Here is a 20,839-nt window from a genome sequence, read left to right as displayed (position 1 = left end):
GTTTGCTGTTCCAGGAGGAAGCAGCTCCGACAAAGGTCTGGAGGCGAAAGAGCTCAGTACATTCAGGAAACTGCCATTTAGTGAGGCGGTCAGCCCTGTGGACTACGGATAGGATGTAAGGAGGTGAGGGGAAGCTGGTGGGGAGGACCCGGAATTAGGATCCTGATGGGTGACGGGAACCACTATTATGACCAGGTATAAATTTTCGGGAAAACACAGGGGGTGGGCGGGGAGACCCTAGGGGCACCAAAGCCTGTCCCAGCTGGAGGGCAGCTTTAGTTCAGAAAGTGCCAGGCACCTGGGCAGGATCCGGCCATGCTGCCCCTGCAGCACCACTGAGGCCAGTGTGGTGCAGGCAAGCCATGAGCGTCTGAGACCAGCAGACCTGGCGGCCAGTCCCAGCTCTGCCACTTAGCAGCTGTGTGACAGGAAAATCATTTCATCCCTCAGGGCCTCAGTTTCCCCAATTATAAAATGGAGAGAAATACACCACCCTCAAAAGGCTGTGTGATAAATAGGGGTGACAGAATGTGGGTGACAAATGGCAGTCTAGTGGCTACTAGTGTGTCTTCCTCCTGTCCCCATGAGGGGCGGGCTCTTTGCTGGAGTGGGGATAGGGGGAGGCAGTCACTTTTTACTTTAATGACAGCAGACACCGGGCTCAGCACTTTGGGTGCAGTATTTCATTTAGCTGAAGTAAGTGCTGCTCCTATTCCTATTTTGCAGAAATGGAAACTGGGGTAAAGAGGCAAAGTGAAGCAAGCTGTGCTGTACAGTAAATACTGTTTAACTCTTTCACAAAATGCAGGAGCCCTGGTGGTACAGTGGTTAAGCATTTGGCTACCAACAGAAAGGTTGGTTCGAACCCACCAGCCACTCCATGGGAGAAAGATGTGGCAGTCTGCTTCCCTAACGATTTACAGCGTTGGAAAGTCTATGGGGGCAGTTCTACTCTGTCCTATAGGGCTGCTATGAGTCAAAATCCACTTGATGGCAAGGGGTTTGGTTTGGTTTTGGTTTTCACAAAAAGCATGCCCTACTTCCGGCCCCAGGCCCCTTAGGTCTTGCCCTGAGGTCCAGGATCTAGCGCCATCTTACCCCCTCCCCACCCTCTACCCCTTCGGCCCTGCCCCCACCAGGACCCCCAAACCACCGACTCACCAATCTTGTTATTGGTGTGCTCCGTGGTTGCCCGGGGCTCTGGGGGGCCCCTGGGGGAGGAGGGACCCTCAACTGGGCTGGCCTCCAGCAGCCTCAGGCTCTCCAGGCAGGCGGTTCCCACGCTGGGGCAGGTCTCCACAGCTGGGACACTCATCAACCCCTGCTCTTCTGGGCCTGGCTCCACCACCGACACGATTCTGCAGGGCTCCTGGGGGCACAAGAAAGTGGGTGCTGATGCGGGGTATCTCAATCTTTGTTTCTATGGACCCCCTGTGTGAGTCTTTCTCTCTGCTTTAGCAACCTCAGCCTTGACAGCACAACACACTCATGTGTAGATCTGGAGTGATGTGTTACTTTTAACTTGGACTAACAACAAGAAAAATAGCCAGCAACTTATACAGTGCTTACCCTCTCCTGAGTCCTTGACATTTATTAATCCTCAACAACCACCCCATTTTACAGATCAGGAAACTGAGGCCCAGAGGAGTCAAGTAATTTGCTCAGAGTTATACAGTTAGGAAATGTCTAGGCCAGAACTTGAACCCTGGCAGTCTCACTCCAGAAAAGTCTGTAAGGTGTCAGCTCCTGGCCCACTGCCTCCTGGAAACCCTCCCACTGCACCAGCCCCTGGTCCCCAGTGACACTTACTGCAGGAGTGAACCACAGTCACTGGAGACCCCGCCATACGAGAGCCTGGCCCCACACCTCCTGATGGGCCCTCACGCTCTGCACTGGCCCTGGGGAGCTGGTCACAGGGAAGGGCACCAGGGTGGGGCTCCTATGCTGTGTGGCTCTAAGAATTCATGGTAATGTTTGCAAAGCCCCCACCCAGTGCATGGCACACCATGAGCATTGATAAAAGTAGATGAATACTTTCTCACTATTAGGAGGCAGCCCACGGTGACAGAGCACGGGCCTTGGAGTCACACAAACCAGGACTTAAATCCGAATTGATCTAAAATTTCCAACTGTGTGGCTTTAGGCCCCCACCTGGCCTCTCTGGGCCCCTCTGTTTCCTCCTCTGTAAAATAGGATTACAGTACCCACCTCTGATCACAGGAGATAACTTCTATAAAGCACAAAGCAAGCAGCCTGGTGCACAGTAAGGGCTTAGCACATGGGAGCTAATTTTCCTTTTTAATTCATGCTATCGATTTCTTATCCCAGCTTTAAGGAAGGACCCACGGAGGAGTTACAGAGAAAGAGGAAAATAAGCCCAGGCCTCCTTCTGACTAGACCTGGCACCCAACGTGGCCAAAACCAGATCTGCTGTCTGGCAGGCCCCTCTGGAAGTCCCCGGCAGGCTAAGCCAGGAGCTGGAGGCTGCTCTGGGGGCGGGGAGGAGGGCTGAGGCCCCGGGCCAGGTCTCCCCTACCCTGTGCACAGAGCTCCCTGCAGTGGGGCAGACCCTGCCTGAACCTCCGGGGAGCCGCACCACCCCAAGCTGTTTGGGGGGCATATGACTCGCCCTACAGGTCTCCTAGGGAAGAAGGTTTAGAGGCTTGAAGCTGGAGCAAGGGCAGGGGGGGGTTGCTTACTGTGGGCTTCCTCCCAGGCCTGGAATCTGGAAAAAAAGAATGAGCAGTGATTTCACCACAGAGACCCCGGCAGCCACCTGGCCCCACCCACCTGTTGGCAAAGGCCCCCTGGATGGTCAGTGGTGCTGAGCTCCACCCAGAGGCCAGACCCTTGGTCTGTAGAACAACACATGAGTTTTGAGAATCAGCATCCCCATCCCCATCCCCGCAGACCCCAGGCACAGGGGTTCACCTCTCTGTGCCAACCGCCCCAGCAGTGGGCAGTCATTGGGGTTGGCAGCTCTGGGGAACCACTGTCCCCTGGCCACTCTCACTTCAAGCCTATCAGCCTTCAGGACCCCCCCTCCACAACACACTGTAATGGGGAACACAGAGATGCCCCTCCCAACCAGAGCCAAGGAGGCTTCTGTGGGGTCAGAAGTGGGTCTGCCCCCCTCTGCAGACTCCAGGATCTGGAGAATCCAGAGCCGCTCAAAGCTCCATGTGGAACTCACAGGGAAGACCTCACTGCAGGTGACAGAGAGAGGATGGAGTCTGGGGACCTTGGCTGAACACTGCATCCAGACATGCCTGAGACCAGTCCACTCCAGGGCCTTTTGGGCTGAAGCCAACCTGAGTTCGTTTTTCTATTATTTTCTACAACTTCTAATTCACCCCACTTCCTTTGCCTTTTGTGGGCTCCGGGGGTATTTTAATTTCTGGCAGTGATTCCTAGGATGCAGGCTTTATCGTCCATTCCATGCCCCAACCCTCCACTCTAAGATTTCTTTTAATCTAGGGTACCAAGTCACAGCCAAGTGTACACTGACATTTACCCATGACCCACTGGCCTGCAGAGAACACCATAGAGGGTACCCAGGCATCTAGTCTATCTGCAAGCAAATCACCTCCCAGTCACAGAGGTTCTTGGCAGGACACACAGCATTTAACAACTCCCAAGGAGGCCAGCCACAGATTCTTGGCGTATGGCTTGCTAGGCGTGCACACCCGACTAGAGAAACCGGCTACAAGATGCCAGCATGCAGCCAAATCACCTCCCGAACACACTGGTTTCATTAGCTCTGGGAAGCCATTGGCCATGGATCCTAGCTGAATACTCCCTGAAGGCCAATCAACTAAGATAGCACAAGTAAGACTGGCAATATAAAAATGCCACTGAGACACCAGGTCAGTTTGGGAAACACCCTTACGTGTGTCTTTTAAATGGAAGTGATCATCAGCAGGTAGAAAGATCTGATGGGGAGACAGGCCAGAATGCTGGTTGTTATGGGCTGAATTACATCCCCCCAAAAGATATGTTCAAGTCCTAATTCCAGGTACTGTAAATGTGACCTTGTTTGGAAATAGGATCTTTGCAGATATAAGCAAGTTAAGATGAACTAAAACCCATTGCTGTCAAGTCAATTCCAACTCATAGCAACCCTATAGGACAGAGTAGAACTTCCCTATAGGGTTTCCGAGGCTGTAAATCTTTACAGAAGCAGACCGCCACATCTTTCTCCCATAGAGCGAGCAGCTGGTGGGTTCAAACCACCGACCTCTTGGTTAGCAGTCAAGCGCTTAACCGCTGCGCTACCAGGGCTCCTTAAATTAAATGAGGTGGGTCTTAATCCCATATGACTGGTATCCTTATAAACAGAGGAAAAAGACACAGAGACACATAAGGAAGACAGCCATGTGAAGATGGACATAGATACTGGAGTAAAGATGCCGCAAGCCAAGGAATGTCTGGGGCTACCAGAAGCTGGGAGAAATAAGGAAGGATCTTCCCCTAGAGCCTTGAGAGAGCACGGCCCTGCTAATAGCTTGATTTCAGGCTTCTAGTTTTGATTTAGGACATCTAGTCTGTATCACGGTCTGCCAAAAGAATGAACAAGTCAGCCTTAGAAGAAATACAACCAGAATGCTCCTTAGAAACAACGATGGTAAGACATTGGTTCACTTACTTTGGACACATCATGGGGAAAGACCAATCACTAGAAAAGGACATGAGGGTTGGTAGAGAGTCAACGAAAATAAGGGAAACTCTCAATGAGATGGATTGACACAATAGCCTTAAAAATGGACCCAAACATACCAACAACCATGAAGATGGTGCAGGACTGGGCAACACTTCCTTATGTTACACGTAAGGTTGCCATGAGTAGGAGCTGACTGAATGGCAACTAACAAAAACAGCCTTCAGAGCTGTGAGAAAATAAATTTCTGTTGTTTTAAGCCACTCACTTTGTGGTATTTTGCTACAGCAACCCATGGTCAAAAGAAGTTGTATAAAATAACCCTACTGATTCTTCATTTAGCAAACACACCAGGCTTAAAAAAAACCAGACTCATTGCCATGGAGCTGATTCCAACTCATGGTGACTCCACGTGTTAGAGAGGAGAACTGAGCTCCATGGAGTTTTCTTGACTGTAATCTTTACAGAAGCAGATCACCAGGCCTTCCTTCTGTGGCGCTGCTGGGTGGGTCTGAACAGTCAATGTTTTGGTTAGCACTTGTGCACGGTTTGTGCCACCCAGGGACCAACACTTGCACTAATAACTGCTGTTCCCAGCAAAGTGGTCACCTTGGGGGACCATGCCTCGTTCCCACAAGGCAGCCACTGCCCAAGCCACCACAAAGGAAATGCTCTTGTGGCCTGAGGCATGTTCTTTTACGCAATGTCAGAGAAGCCAAATCCTTGTCCCTTGAGAGTGCTCTTGAGTTTTGAAAACAGCCAACTATTATTTGGTGCCAAGTCATTGGTGTGGCCAGAGACCAAAAAAAAAAGTGAAGGTATGTGACAAAGTAACAAGATAATAAGTGAAAATAAAAAAGAAGAGTGATAAAACTCAGTGTTGGAGAGGAAGTGAGCAGACAAGGGCACTGGGCTGCTCAGGCCCAGTGACAAATTGGTTCCACCTTTCTCAAGAGCCATCTGGCAGTGAAAACTTCACACACCCTTCGACCCAGTTCCTGTTTGGGGAACACACCATCAGGAAATAACCCAAAAGAAAACAAAAAGGCATGCACAGCAGTGACATTTATAATCACCAAAAAATGGAAAACAAGCCAAGTGCCAAACAATGGGGCAGCTTTACATGCATGGGGGGGCAGGGGTGGCATGTACGGGCCATGACACTCTGGCCAGAATGACTTCACCTCTCTGAGCCTTAGTCCTCTCCTCTGGATAACAGGACGTAGCACACTAACTCTGGACAGATTTTTTAAACAGTAAATGAGATATCAAAACAAAGCTTTTGATACTGAGTTCCATTAAGTTTTCTTGGCTGTACTCTTCACAGAAACAGATTGTCAGGCCTTTCTTCCATGGTGCCATGGGGTGGGTTTGAACTGCCAACATTTCGGTTTGTAGTTAGGTGCAGTTTGTGCCACCCAGGGGCCTACACTGGCCCTAATAACTGCTGCTCCCAGCCAAGTGGTCACCTTGGGGGACCGTGCCTCGTTTCCACAACGTGGCTGCTGAGTTTCTGTTAGTGGTGGTGGAATAATTGGGAAAAGGATGGTGGTGACAGTTGGACAACATGATGAATGTAATTAGTGTCATTAAATTGAACATATAAAAATTGTTGCATTGGCAGCCTTGCTACCATTACTGAATATTTTGATTGAAGATTTATAGAAGAATTCTGATCAAAAGGGGGAAATATAGAACAGAATTCCAAAGGCTCATAGAATTCAGGCAAGCTTTCTAGATCCATGGAGAGTAGATAAACCCCCAAAATTATTGTCCTGAGATAATCTTTAAACTTTAAAACTTAATCCAAAAGTACCCCCTGAAGTCTTCTTTAAACCAAACAATATTTTAGCTTAATTAGTACAGAATGTCTTCCTTGAGCATTGTGCCCCTTTAAGAACTACCTGTACGAGAACAAACTGACAACAGCAACTCAAAAGTTTAGACAGGAAGCTTAGGAGGCAGTGGAGCTTTTATGTTAATAGAGGAGGAACACCTCAGAAAAGACAGGTGAGAATGGTTGAATATAACGAATGTCACTGAATTGTACATGTAGAAATTGTCAAATCAGTGTGTGTTTTATTGTGTAGATTTTCAACAAAGGTAAATAAAATAAACGATTTTTTTAAAGCTGAATTGGCAAATGTTTTGTTATACGTTTTTTACCACAATTAAAACAAAAAACAGTGAAGGTGCCCAGTTTGATAAGTCACGTTGAGAACATGGACTCTCTATATGATATGATGAGAATGGCACTTCACCTCCATGGTCTTTCTCCTCAAAATCTATTATCATCAGTATGGTTATGACAAAAACATCAGACAAATTCCACTTGAACAGCATCCTACTATACACCTGACCAGGACGCCTGAGGACTGCCAAGGGCATCAAACACAAGGGAACTGTCACAGCCAAGAGGAGCGGGCCTAAGGAGACATGACAATGAAACATAATGTGGTATCCTGGATGGGATGCTGGGACAGAAAAAGGACATGAGGGAAAACTAAGGAAATTGGAATAAAACATGGAATTTAGTTAATAGTAATATACTGATATTGGTTCACTCATTGTGGCAGATGTTTTCACATGAAAATGGAAGATGTTAATAATTGGGAGAACTGTGTGTGGGGTATGTGGGAACCCTTTGTACTATTTTTTCAGGTTTTCTGTAAATCTAAAACTGTCCTACAACATAAAGCCTACTGAAATTTTTAAAAAATCAGAAAGGATGCCAGCGAGTACATAGTAGGTTCTGCCCAAAGCCCAGGTTGTTGGCATGGCTTGGCACTCCATCACCCCAAAAGAAAATCAGCATTTGATACTGATTCTCAGAAACAAGTGCAAAATAACATAAAGGCAAAGAAGGTGTTGACACCTGCCTACAGCCTTGTCACGGCCCAAGTGTGCTTTGATAGAGACCCAAAGCAAACCTTGCCAAGCACAAAGGTCAAACTTCATGAGTGCTTTTCCCCTAAAAGTGTTGCTTCAGTCCATTGTGTTCATGTATTGGTTTGTTTGCTTTTTAAAAGAACAATGATCTTCTCATAAAACCCATCTGGCACTCTAGGACACAAGTTCAGAACATGCTGGGCCCCTGGAGCCTCCTAGAACCAGTGCTCAGTATCCCAAGGCTGCTCCGAAGGCCACTCTCATGGAGTACACGATCTCTGACACATGATTTAAAGCTCTCTGCCCTTCCAACTACTTCGTTCTCTCCCTTCCAGCCCCATTCCCCCTCTGGGCTGATATTCAGGAAGCAGAATAAATCCAAAGAAGCAGATTGACACAGAGGTTCAGCCAGGCTTTGGTGGCAGGCACCGCTAGATTCAAATCCTGGCCCTACCAGGGCTTCTCTGGAGAAGTGGCTAGTTTCAGGGCTGGGGCAGGGAAAGTACAAGATAAGCCTGGAACAATGTTATAGACTGAATTGTGTCCCCCACCCAAAATGTCACGTCAACTTGGCTAAGCCATGGTTCCCAGTACTGTGTGATTAACCACCATTTTGTCATCTGATGTGATTATCCTCTGTGTTGTAAATCCTACCACTATGATGTTAATGAGGCAGGATTAGAGGCAGTCATGTTCATGAAGCAGGACCCAATCTAAAAGATTAGGTTACTTTTTTTTTTTTAGGTTACTTTTTGAGTCAATCTCTTTCAAGACATAAAAAAGAAAAGTGAGTAGAGAGACAGGGGGACCTTATACCACCAAGAAAGTAGTACCAGAAGCAGAGTGAGTCCTTGGACCCAGAGTCCCATGCTGAGATGCTCCTAGACCAGAGGAAGATTGATGATAAAGACCTTTCTCCAGAGTCAACAGAGAGAGAAAGGCTTCCCCTGGAGCTGACACCCCGATTCAGTCTTCTAGCCTACTAGACTCCGAGAGAATAAGTTTCTGTCTGTTAAAGCCATCCACCTGTGGTATTTCTGTTATAGCAGCGCTAGATAACTAAGACAAACATCTTAAAGCAAAGAAGTGCTCAAACAACAGAAGGGTGGAGGAATGTAAAAGGGACACAGGAGCTTGCTTGAAGGGGCTTCCACTGGCCTAATCAGGGACAATTTCAGCATCAAAATAATGATAGTAACAGATTATAACCCACTGAATAAAAGTCTGCAAGCCCACACAGACATAAATATATAAATGAATAAGATGAAAGTTTGATGAAGAACTGGTTATTTACACAGTCTCAAAGTATCTTTCCACGAAGTACTTAGTAATTATCAAGAAGCGGAGAGTAACTTCCCAGTGGAGAAACCTGGCCAACACCACCTCGATTGTGCAAAGCAAACATAGCCAGGAAAGGAATAAGCTGAAACCTGGAAAGCTACAATGAGCAGAGCTCAGCATCACTTCCAGAATCTTCCTGCCAACGGTGTACAACCTGAGACCATGCACAAGGAAGCATCAGACAAACCCAAAGTGAGGGGCATTCACAAAATCACCGGGATACTCCTCAAAAGTGTCGAAGTTGTGAAAGTCAAGGGGAAGACTGAGGAACTGTTCCAGACTGAAGAGACTAAATGGAATCAAACACACCAACAAGCATGAAGACGGCACAGGACTAGGCAACGTTTCATTCTGAGATACATAAGGTCACCATGAGTTGTAGCCAACTCGATAGCAACTAACAACAACAAAAAGACTTGACAACTAAATTGAACACTTAACTCTGAACTGGATTCTTCTGCTATAAAAGGACCTTACTGGGACAAATGAAAAAACTCAAAAGGATCTAAGGATTAGCTGGTGGTCAATGCATCAATGTCAACTCCTTGGTTTCGATAGTTTTATTACAGTTGTGTAAAAATATGCCCTTGTTTATATGAAACACACACTAAAGTATTTGGGGGTCATAAGGCAAGTTAGCAACAGGCTCTTAGCAAGGGAAAAATAAGCTCTTGCTACTGGACTTAGGACTTTTCTGTAAGTTTGAAATTTTTCACAACGACAAAAAACGTTTTCAACTTAAAACCTGTCTGTAATACAAGACAAAATAATGACTCTGGTGACCATTAAAACGAAAACTTAAAAGAATTTAGACCAGTGGGACATTCGATGATGTCTGGAGGTATTTTGGGTTAACACAACTGGGGAGATGTTATTGGTGTCTGATAGATAAAAAAAAAAAAAAATAGAGGCTACTAAACATCCTACAATGCACAGGACAGTCCCCACAACAAAGAATTATCTGGTCCCAATGTCAATTGTGCTGAGGTAGAGAAACCCTTTTTAAACCAAAATCTCAACAACCACAAAATTCTAATCCTACTGCTTATTAACCAAGCAGCCTGAGACAAGTTACTTTAAGGTATCTTCCTGTGTCTCAGTCTCCTTATCTGTGAAATGGGACAGTAACAGTACCTGCCTCCCAAGGCTGCTGGGAGGAATAAAATGGGATAAGTCTTCGCCAATGCCTGCCACCAAGGACACAGGCAATGAAGTCAAATCAATTCTGGAGCTGGTTGGTGAGCATCCAGTAGGCACTGTTTAAGCACCATGAGATCCCCCGTCCCTAGAGTTCCAGGTGATGGAGGGGTGGGGCACACACTCCCAACCTGTTTGCCTTTAGCCCCTTCTAGAATGTGACAGGAGCCCTGGTAGCACAAATGTTAAGCACTCAGCTGCTAATTGAAAGGTTGGTGGTTCAAATCTACCAGTGACTCCGTGGTAGAAAAGACCTGGAGATCTGCTCCTGTAAAGATTCCCATTGCCATCGAGTCCATTCTGATCCATAGTGACCCTGTAAGACAGGGTAGAACTGCCCCATAGGGTTTCCAAGGCTGTCATCTTTACGGAAGCCGGCTGTCACATCTTTCTCCTGACCACTTGAACCTCCAACCTTTCGGTTAGCAATGGAGCACTTAACCACTACGTCACCAGGGCTCCTTCCCATAAAGATGACAGTGTAGAAAACCCTCTGGGGCAGCTCTACTCTGTCACGTGGGGTCGCTATAAGTCAGAATCAACTCGATGGCACACAACAGCAACAATAACAACAGAATGTGACAGTGGAGTCCCTGGGTGGCACAAACAGTTAAGCACTCAACCACTAGCCAAAAGGTTGGCGGTTCGAACCCACTCAGAAATACCTCAGAAGAAAGGCCTGGCAATCTGCTTCCGAAAGGTCACAGCCTTGAAAACCCTGTCAAGTAGTCTTACTCTGCGCGTGGCAACTAACAACAACAGAATGTGACAGTAATTGACATGAGACTGACAGCTTGGAGAACAAGGCCAGTTCCTGTTCCCAGCACAGAGCCTGCACCTAGGAAGTGCTCAGTGAAGACCATCTGAACAGACGCGTCAGCAGATGAATCCATGTGCCTTCGCCCCATCAGCACCTGCTGCTCCAGGGACAGGAGCTCCACCTTGCTCAGTCAGCCCTCATCCTGTGCTCTGCGTGCTTATCCTGGCCTCTCCTTCATCTCGGACCTGGCATCCCAGACCCCAAGGGACCCTCAAGGGAGCCAGTATTGGCTCTGAGGGAGGGTGATCGTCACTGAGTCTCCACACTCAGTTCCAGGTCTGGTTTCTTAAGCGAAGGTGTTTTCTTTGCTTTTCTTCTTTTTCTTTCATCAAAACTGCTACCATGAAGGTTTGAAGAAAAAATATATATAGACAGACAGCAATGGAAACTCTAAAACTAGAAAAATGTCAAGAAAGCAAACGCGGGTTTCAATGAGACACTGAGGCTGACAGCTCATGGAAAAAGGTTTGAAACTGTCAAAACACAAAAACCCCCCTTGCAAAGGGAACACAAGCTCCTGGTTTTGAAACTCATCAAATTCAAAACATTTCTCAGTGCAACTATGTTTTTGTGCCCAAGTCCAAATTAGGGTGATGGCCAGGCTCTCAAGGGTCTTTGGGATTTGGGGGTGAGGGGGGTCTTGGGATGGGGACAATGCTGGGAGGAGGGAGGAAGATGGGACAGAACCGAGCCTTCTACAAACAAACCGAGGCTGGTGAAGTCACCGCCAGGGCTAAGCCTGGCCATGTGGTCCAGGCCAGTCATCTACCTTGCAGGGCCATCTCCTTATGGAATGAAGGTCATCACATGGACTCCCCTAGGGTTCCAGGAGGAGTCAGGGAGCCCCCCTCCAGGAGCCTTGTAAAGCAGAATGCCCATAGAAGCTCAGACAATTCGAGTTCCTCCTTCCCTCATGCTCAGCGCCCAGCACACAGCAGGTGCCCAATCAGTGCTTGTGGGATGTTGAGGAAGACCTGGCCCTGCCCTGAAGGTCACAGGTGGCCGCACAAGGGAGAGAAGACACTGGTGCAAGGTGGCCAGAGCCCATCCGCTGCCAGGAGAGCTGGCCTGGGGGCTGGGCAGGGATCAGAGAGCAAGAACCAGGGAGGACTTCAGAACAGCCTAGAACTCTGGAAGGCCTGGGATTCCTGGTGAGAGAACAGGACCCAGGCATAGCAGGGCCTGCCATCATGCAGCAACCTCTGTTCCTGACTGCAGGCAGGCACTGCGGGAAGGGCCTCAGAGGCCCTACATCAATCCATCCACACGCTAACCCTGTGAAGTAGGTGCCACCCTTCCCATTTTACAGATGAGGAAACTGAGACACAGAGGAGGGAAGTAACACGCAGGAAGTCACATAGCTTGTAAAGGGCAGAACCAGGATTCCAGCCCTGCCTGCCCTCTATGCACCTCTGTTGCCTGGGAAATCAGTGAGAGAGGGAAGAGATGGGGAGAAGGGGAAAGAGGAAGAAAGGAGGGGAAGGGGGGAGAGAGAGGGAAGGGACAGGCAGGGAGAAGGAGGAGAGAGGGAATAGTGGAGGGAAGGAGGGAAGGTGGCAGAAGTGACAGGGAGGGAGGGGAGAGAGGGAGGAGGAGGAGAGGAGGGGAGAGAGAGAAGGGAGAGAGAGGGAGGGAAGGAGGGGAGAAAGGAGGGGGGAGGGACAGGGAGGGAAGGGCAGGAAGAGAGGGTTCAGGGAGGGTAGGAAAAGGGAGAGGGTGGGAACGGGAAGGGAGAAGTGAAAGCAAGGGAGGGTGGGAAAAGGGGGAGGGAGGAGGAGAGGAAGAAGGAGGAGAAAGGGGAGAGGGAAGGAAGGGAGAAAGAAAGAAGGGGGAGATGGGGGGGAGGAGGGAGGGAGGAAAGGTGGTCAGCAATGCCTGTCCTGGAGGTTACTACAGAGGAAAGAATGAGAGGTAGATTTCTGAACCTCCACGCCAGCACCCTGTCCAAACAGTTTTGCAGAAGATGTGTCACCAAGTCTTCACCCACCCACCTGTTAGCCCCGTGACAGATGGGGCTGGGTTCCGAGGAGAATCTAAACCTCCTGAGCCCAAACCCACGGCCTATAGCTGCCTCTTGGGCCCTCTAGACACTTACCCCCAGGCTCCGGCTTGGTCCGGAAGTTCTGGCCTGGGAAGCATAGGTGGAGCTCTGAAACGACACCAGAAGGAGTTCTGGGGGTGCGAGGGCAGGGACCCAGGCCAGGCTAGCACCAAGCAGCCCTCTCAGTCCTCCCCAGGCCCCAGGACATGTCCACTTACTCTGCTGAATCCCCCTCCTGCAGGCCTTCCAGTGGCACAGGAGGAAGATGCCAGAGAACAGGATCACCAGCAACACCATAGTCACCCAGAAAACCACAGGTCCTGAAACACAAAAGCGCCCTGAAAGCTCTGCCCTGCGCCGAGAGCAGTGAGCCGAGGCCCTAGCTACAACCACACAGGACAGCCCTAGGCCTGGACTCCTTCCTCCATCCCCTGGGACCTGGATTCCCTTGTGGCTGAGAGTACCCGACCCTTTCCCAAGCCAGAACTGAAACCCAGCCCCTGTATCTGACCCAGCCCTCACTCACCTGGCTCCAGGCAGCCCATCAGGGCTGACAAAATAGTTTCAAGAAGAACAAAGTATTCCTAAACCAAAAAAACCCAAACCTGTTGCCGTCAGGAAACCCTAGTGACATTGCAGTTAAGAGCTACGGCTGCTAACCCAAAGGTCAGCGGTTCGAATCCACCAGGCGCTCCTTGGAAACTCCATGAGGCAGTTCTACCCTGTCCTAGAAGGTGGCTATGAGTCGAAATCAACTCCACGGCAGTGGGTTATGGGTTGCTGTCAAGCCAGTTCTGGTTCATGGGGACCCCATGTGGTACAGAGTAGAACTGTGCTCCATAGGGTTCTCTTGTCTGTAATCTTTACAGAAGTTCACCAGGCCTTTTTTTCATGGCGCCACTGGGTAGGCTCGAACTGCCAACTTTTGGGTTCGTAGTCAAGCACAAATTGTTTGCACCACCCAGGGGCAGTAGCCACTGAGTTCATTCCAACTTACGGTGACCCCATGTGCGTCAGAGTAGAAATGTGCTTCGTAAGGTTGTCAGTGGGTGATTTTTCAGAAGTAGATCTCGAGGGCTTTCTTCTCAGGCACCTCTGAGCGGACTCAAACCACTAACCTTTCTTTTGGTTATCAGCCAAGCACTTAACAGTTTATACCACCCAGGGACTCCAAATATCCCTAGAGAGTGAGAAATTAAGGAGTGAAGAAGCCAGAAGGAAAAAGGGATTAAGTCCAAAAGAACAAAGCCTGGGGACTGTGGAGGAAGGCACAGTGTGGTGAGCAGCCCCGGGCACTGGAAGCACTCACGGTGTGGCCAAGGTCAGGGTCAGGAAGGCAGAGCAGTGAGGATGGGTACAGTGAGTGAGTGTGTCTGACAGGGCTATGCACTGCAGAGCCCCTGGCCTCCCTGCTAGACTGTAAACTCTGTGAGGGCAGGTGGATGGTCTGTTCTGCACACAAACAACACTCAGTTCCCCTTGAGTGAAGGAACCAACAACGCTATGCTGTCGACATCATTACTACATTACAAAGGAGGGAAATCCAGAGGCTCATAAAGGTTAAGTGCCTTGCCCAAGGTCACCCTGAGGGTAAACGGCAGTCACAGCTCAGTCCAAGCCAGGCAGACTCTAGAGTCTGTGCTCTTAATTGTCACCTGCATGTATTTCTTTACAACTTAGTGCCTAACTTGCTTCCTTCCTTTTTTTTTCTTTTGTCACTTGTAAAGATCATATATCTAGTTACTGTGCTTAAGTCCAATTTTAGATGTTAAAAAAGCAATAAATGCTAGGTGAGTGCTTCTCAAACTTTAACGTGCACATGAATCCCCCGGAGAGCTTGTTAAAATGCAGATTTCAGCTCAGCAGGTCTAGGGTGGGGCCAATAATTTGCTTTCCTAACAAGTGTTCCCCTACTAGCTGAAAGTTTGGCAGTTTGAACCCACCCAGAGGTGCCTCAGAAGACAGGCCTGGCAATCTGCTTCTGAAAGGTCATAGCCTTACGAACCCTATGGAGCAGTTCTACTCTGCACAGGTAGGGTGGTTATGAGTTAGAATCTACTTCAGCAAGCAAGTTCCCAGGTGGTGCTGACGCTGCAGGTCCACGGTTGTACTTTGTGAACTACCGGCCTAAGGCATTACCACCACCTAGTGGCAGCTACTAGAATTGTAAGCCCTAAAGTCAATTGGTCTATAATTTTGGTTTTTTAGCAACCTGGATGGCACTCACTGGGTTTTTGGGTGGAGCCGTGGCGGCGAAGTGGTTAAGAGCTCGGCAACTAATGGAAGGGTCAGCCATTCAAACCCAGGGAGCAGGAGAAAGATGTGGCAGTCTGCTTCTGTAAAGATTTACAGCCTAGGAAACCCTCTGAGGCAGTTCTACTCTGTCCTATAGGGTCACTAGGAAAAAAAAAAAAAAAAGGAGCCGGAATCAATTCGATGGCACACAACTTCTTTAGTGGAGTCTCTCGGTGGTGCAAATGGCCTGGTGATCTCTTCCAAAAAAAATCAGCCACTGAAAACCCTATTGAGCACAGTTTTACTCTGCACACGTCGGGTGGCTATGAGTCAGAATCAACTCCAGCAAACAAGTTCCCTACTCTCACACCCATGAGCCAGGGTCAACTCAGTGACAACTGGTCTTTGGTTTAACACTTATAGCAACTGTCTACAACGTCCTACGTACACGTCATGCTGCTTACAACCCTGGTAACAGCCCACACTCTACGGTCAAGACCCTGCACGGTATATACTGTAACAATTTTACAGATGAGAAAACGGAGGCTTAAAGTAATTAAGCAACCAGCTCAAGGCTATGCTATCATCACTCAACAAATATTTTCTGAGTAGTGACTATGGATCATAGAAATGAAGCTGTAAATAAATCCTTGCACACAAGAATTAAAGAATCATTACTAACAAGTGGTAGAGCCACAACTCCAACTCAAAAAAACAGAAATCTTTGGGTCAACCTTGATTTCCCCCACTATGTCCACACACAGTGGAGGCTGCCACCCTGGGTGAAGGCCTCCTGGAAGGAAGTCCCTGCTTCATGGGGGCCAGTTATTACCTGTAACCAGAACGGGCTTTTCCATGGAGGAGACAGCAACGGGAGCACTGGTTGGGGTGGAGGTGTCCTCCCGGGCATAGGTGGTGCTCCCTCCATGCCTCTTGCTGGTCTCGGAGTCCAGTGGGGACATCAAAGTGGGGATGGTGCTGCTGAGTGGGAGGGAAGCCAGAGGTAGAACTATCAAGATGGAAAAAGGAAGTGTGTGTTCAGGAAGAGTCCCCTTTCTAGGGAGACCTTGTGGACAAGGCCAGAGTCCCCAGGCCCTCTGCCCACAGTCTCTGCAGGCACCTTGACCTTCTGGCTTTCTAGTGGTGCCAAGCAGGCTTCCACAGTGACTTGTAGGTTTGGCACAGAGGACCCAGTCCAGGCCTCCCTACCTCCATCCTGAGTCAAGTGCATCCAGTCATCCCTGGGCGTGGCAGGGACAGCCCCACCCTGCAGCAGTCTAGAGGGAAGGGACCAGGTAGTCACCTGGAAGGCATCTCTCTGTCCTCTGGGCTGGTGAGGCAGTCAGGGTGGGTCCCTGAGGGAGGCAGCTCAGAGGTGGTGTCCCTCGAAGCCGTACCTGCAGGGGACAGCATCGTCTTAGAATCAGTCCAGGAAAGGCCTAACCGGCAGAGACTGGTGACTCCCAGGGGCATCCTAGCGGGGCCTCAAGGATGCAGGCCCTGAGTCAGGCTGTCCCAGCTGGTGTCCTGCTGTCTGTCCCTCTTTCCCTCCCTCCTTCCTTCCCTCCATGCAGTGATGTACCAGGCACCGTGCAGGTGCTGGGAGAAACAGCAGAGAGCTAAACTGATAAGGTCCTTGTCTCCACCTGCTCACAAGCCTGTGGGGCTCACAGACGTGACTCAGTTGAGGCAGATGTGGATCCTCATAATGGGGACTCGCCCTCTTCTGATCAGGAAGGCTTCCCTGAGGAGGGGACCATTGGGATGCGGGGGGAATGGGGTAGAGGTGCTATAAGCAGCAGAGATAATAGGTGACAAGGCTCAGAGGTGGGAGGCGGGTAGGACGGTGCATTGGAATTGCTTGGGAGGACAAAGAGGCTGGTATGGAGCCCACACTGGACCTTGCAGCTGAGTCTCTTGCGTGTAAATATCCATAGCAGTATTATTCATAACAGACAAAGAAATAGAAACAACCCCAATGTCCACCACTGGAAAATGGATAAACAAAACGTGGTCAGTCTATCCATCCAATGGAATATGATTTGGCAATAAAACGAAGTGCTGATACATGCTACCACACGGACAAACTTCGCAAACATGCTGCTCAAAGAAACTGTGATTCCACTTACATGACATGTGCAGAAAAGGTGACTCCATCAAGACAGAAAGTGGACGAGGGGTTGTCTGGGGCTGGAGGTGGAATGGGGAGTGACTGCTGATGGACCCGAGGTTCCTTAGATTGTAATGATGGTGCCAGGGCCATGGGGAGACCATGCCCCAGTGGGCAGGGGCGGATTAACCAGTAAGCAAGGTACATGTGGGGTTAATTGTGTTTTCTTACCAATCTGTAGCCACTAATTTCACCTGGTTTCCACCACATATGAACTTGGTCACTACAGATTAGTAAATAAGCACAATTAAGCCCATACATTCCTCGCTTATTGGGTAATTCTGTACTTGCCCATGGGGAGCCCCCACTGGTCCTGGAAGGATGACAAACATGCAGGGCAAATCAGAACCAAACCTGCAGCGAGCCTGGCAAGATTAGCAGTACCTCCCTGCAACTGGCTCTGCAGAATGAGAAACGGCTGGAATTTCGAGGTTGTTTGTACTGTATTGTTCCTGCTGCAAGAGTTGATTGAGACCATCCAATTCGTGTTTCACAGGACGGAAGAGGAAAAGCTGTTACTCTCCAGCCAACTAAGGCCACGCAGGACGGTGGGCCCAGTGGCTCTAGACTTTCTGGTTTTATTTAAGAGAAATAAGCATCATAAAATCTCCTGATGTTTAAATGTAGCCTGGATACCTAAAGTTTATTTTCTTTTTAAATCAACTTTGTTGTTGTTGTCGTTAGATGCCATCGAGCCGATTCTGATGCCTAGAGGCCCCATGTGACAGAGTAGAACTGCCCCATAGGATTTTCTAGGCTATAATCTTCCCAGGCTGTAATCTTGATAACTATTGGTGATTGAAATGGGAAAGTTGGAAACAAAGAAGAAGGATCGGTACTTGGAAAATATGGCCTGGGTGATAGAAACAGTGCCAGAGATTGAATAATAGAATTTTGCAAGACCAACAACTTCTTCATGGCAAATACCTTCTTTCACCAACATAAATGGTGACTATACACATGGACCTTGCCAGATGGAACACACAGGAATCAAATTGACTACATCTGTGGAAAGAGACGATGGAAAAGCTCAACATCATCAGTCAGAACAAGGCCAGGGTCCGACTGTGGAACAGACCATCAATTGCCTCATATGCAAGTTCAAGCTGAAACTGAAGAAAATCAGAGCAAGCCCACAAGAACCAAGATATGACCTTGAGTATATCCCACCTGAATTTAGAGACCATCTCAAGAATAGATATGATGCATTGAACACTAGTGACCGAAGACCAGACGAGTTGTAGAATGACATCAAGGACATCATACATGAAGAAAGCAAGAGGTCATTGAAAAGATAGGAAAGAAAGAAAAGACCAAGATGGATGTCAGAGGAGACTCTGCAACTTGCTCACGAACGTCGAGCAGCTAAAGCAAAAGGAAGAAATGATGAAGTAAAAGAGCTGAACAGAAGATTTCAAAGGGTGGCTCGAGAAGACAAAGTAAAGAATTATAATGACATGTGCAAAGAGCTGGAGATAGAAAACCAAAAGGGAAGAACACGCTCGGTGTTTCTCAAGCTGAAAGAACTGAAGAAAAAATTCAAGCCTCGAGTTGCAATAGCGAAGGATTCTATGGGGAAAATATTAAACGATGCAGGAAGCATCAAAAGAAGATGGAAGGAATCCATAGAGTCATTATACCAAAAAGAATTAGTCAATGTTCAACCATTTCAAGAGGTAGCATATGATCAGGAACCGATGGTACTGAAGGAAGAAGTCCAAGCTGCTCTGAAGGCATTGGCGAAAAACAAGGCTCCAGGAATTGACAGAATATCAATTGAGATGTTTCAACAAATGGATGAAGCATTGGAGTTGCTCACTCGTCTATGCCAAGAAATATGGAAGACAGCTTCCTGGCCAATTGACTGGAAGAGATCCATATTTATGCGTATTCCCAAGAAAGGTGATCCAACTGAATGTGGAAATTATAGAACAATATCATTAATATCATACGCAAGCAAAACTTTGCTGAAGATCATTCAAAAACAGCTGCAGCAGTTTATCGACAGGGAACTGCCAGAAATTCAGGCTGGTTTCAGAAGAGGAGGTAGAACCAAGGACATCATTCCTGATGTCAGATGGATCCTGGCTGAAAGCAGAGAATACCAGAAGGATGTTTACCTGTGTTTTATTGACTATGCAAAGGCATTCAACTGTGTGGATCATAACAAATTATGGATAACATTGAGAAGAATGGGAATTCCAGAACACTTAATTGTGCTCATGAGGAACCTTTACATAGATCAAGAGGCAGTTGTTTGAAGAGAACCAGGGGATACTGTATGATTTAAAGTCAGGAAAGGTGCACATCAGGGTTGTATCCTTTCACCATACCTGATCAACCTGTATGCTAAGCAAATAATCCGAGAAGCTGGACTATATGAAGAAGAACGGGGCATCAGGATTGGAGGAAGACTCATTAACAACCTGCGTTACGCAGATGATACAACCTTGCTTTCTGAAAGTGAAAAGGACTTGAAGCACTTACTAATGAAGATCAAAGACCACAGCCTTCAGTATGGATTGCACCTCAACATAAAGAAAACAAAAATCCTCACAACTCGACCAATGAGCAACATTGTGATAAATGGAGAAAAGATTGAAATTGTCAAGGATTTCATTTTACTTGGATCCATAATCAACAGCCATGGAAGCATCAGTCAAGAAATCAAATGACGCATTGCATTGGGTAAATCTGCTGCAAAGGATCTCTTTAAAGTGTTGAAAAGCAAAGATGTCATCTTGAAGGTGAAGGTGTGTCTGACCCAAGCCATGGTATTTTCAAGCTGGACAATGAATAGGAAAGACCAAAGAAGAACTGAAGCCTTTGAATTGTGGTGTTGGCAAAGAATACTGAATATACTATGGACTGCCAGAAGAACGAATAAATCTGTCTTGGAAGAAGTACAACCAGAATGCTCCTTAGAGGCAAGGATGGCAAGTCTGTGTCTTACATACTTTGGACATGTTGTCAGGAGGGATCAGTCCCTGGAGAAGGACATCACGCTTGGCAGAGTACAGGGTCAGCAGAATAGAGGAAGACCCTCAACAAGGTGGATTGACACAGTGGCTGCAACAATGAGCTCAAGCATAACAATGATTGTAAGGATGGCACAGGACCAGGGAGTGTTTCGTTCTGCTGTGCACAGGGTTGCTACGAGTTGGAACTGACTCGACGGCACCTAACAACAACAACAACAATCTTTACAGGAGCGGATAGCCAGGTCTTTCTCCCACAGAGCAGCTAGGTGGATTCAAACCACCAGCCTTTCCGTTACCAGCTGAGTGTTTAAACATTGCACGACCAGGGCCCCTTCATGCTTTATTGAAGCATAATTTACATATAAGAAAATGTCTCCGAAGAGTACAGCGTAATGAGTTTTGACAAGTGTAGTATTCTACCATGTAACAATAACCCTACATATAACTGTTCTATGTAACTATAACTCTAATCAAGATCTAGAATGCCCCATCAGCCCCAGCAAGTTCC

The 20,839-nt window shown here is 47.9% G+C and overlaps 1 protein-coding gene across 1 annotated transcript in view; it reads right to left on the bottom strand.

Annotated features, from left to right (window-relative positions):
• The window catches only part of TNFRSF8 (TNF receptor superfamily member 8), an 84,747-nt gene that overhangs the window by 9,745 nt on the left and 54,163 nt on the right, over nucleotides 1-20,839 (bottom strand). The window contains exons 10-15 of the mRNA XM_064279929.1: nucleotides 16,484-16,577; nucleotides 16,013-16,161; nucleotides 13,164-13,265; nucleotides 13,000-13,053; nucleotides 2,700-2,725; nucleotides 1,162-1,369 (exon numbers count right to left, since the gene is read on the bottom strand). Coding sequence (XP_064135999.1) covers nucleotides 1,162-1,369; nucleotides 2,700-2,725; nucleotides 13,000-13,053; nucleotides 13,164-13,265; nucleotides 16,013-16,161; nucleotides 16,484-16,577 — 633 coding nt within the window. The remainder of the gene's footprint in view (nucleotides 1-1,161; nucleotides 1,370-2,699; nucleotides 2,726-12,999; nucleotides 13,054-13,163; nucleotides 13,266-16,012; nucleotides 16,162-16,483; nucleotides 16,578-20,839) is intronic.

This window comes from Loxodonta africana, chromosome 3, assembly GCF_030014295.1.
Source record: "Loxodonta africana isolate mLoxAfr1 chromosome 3, mLoxAfr1.hap2, whole genome shotgun sequence".
Lineage (NCBI taxonomy): Eukaryota > Metazoa > Chordata > Mammalia > Proboscidea > Elephantidae > Loxodonta > Loxodonta africana.
This window is presented reverse-complemented; position numbering and strand designations above follow the sequence as displayed.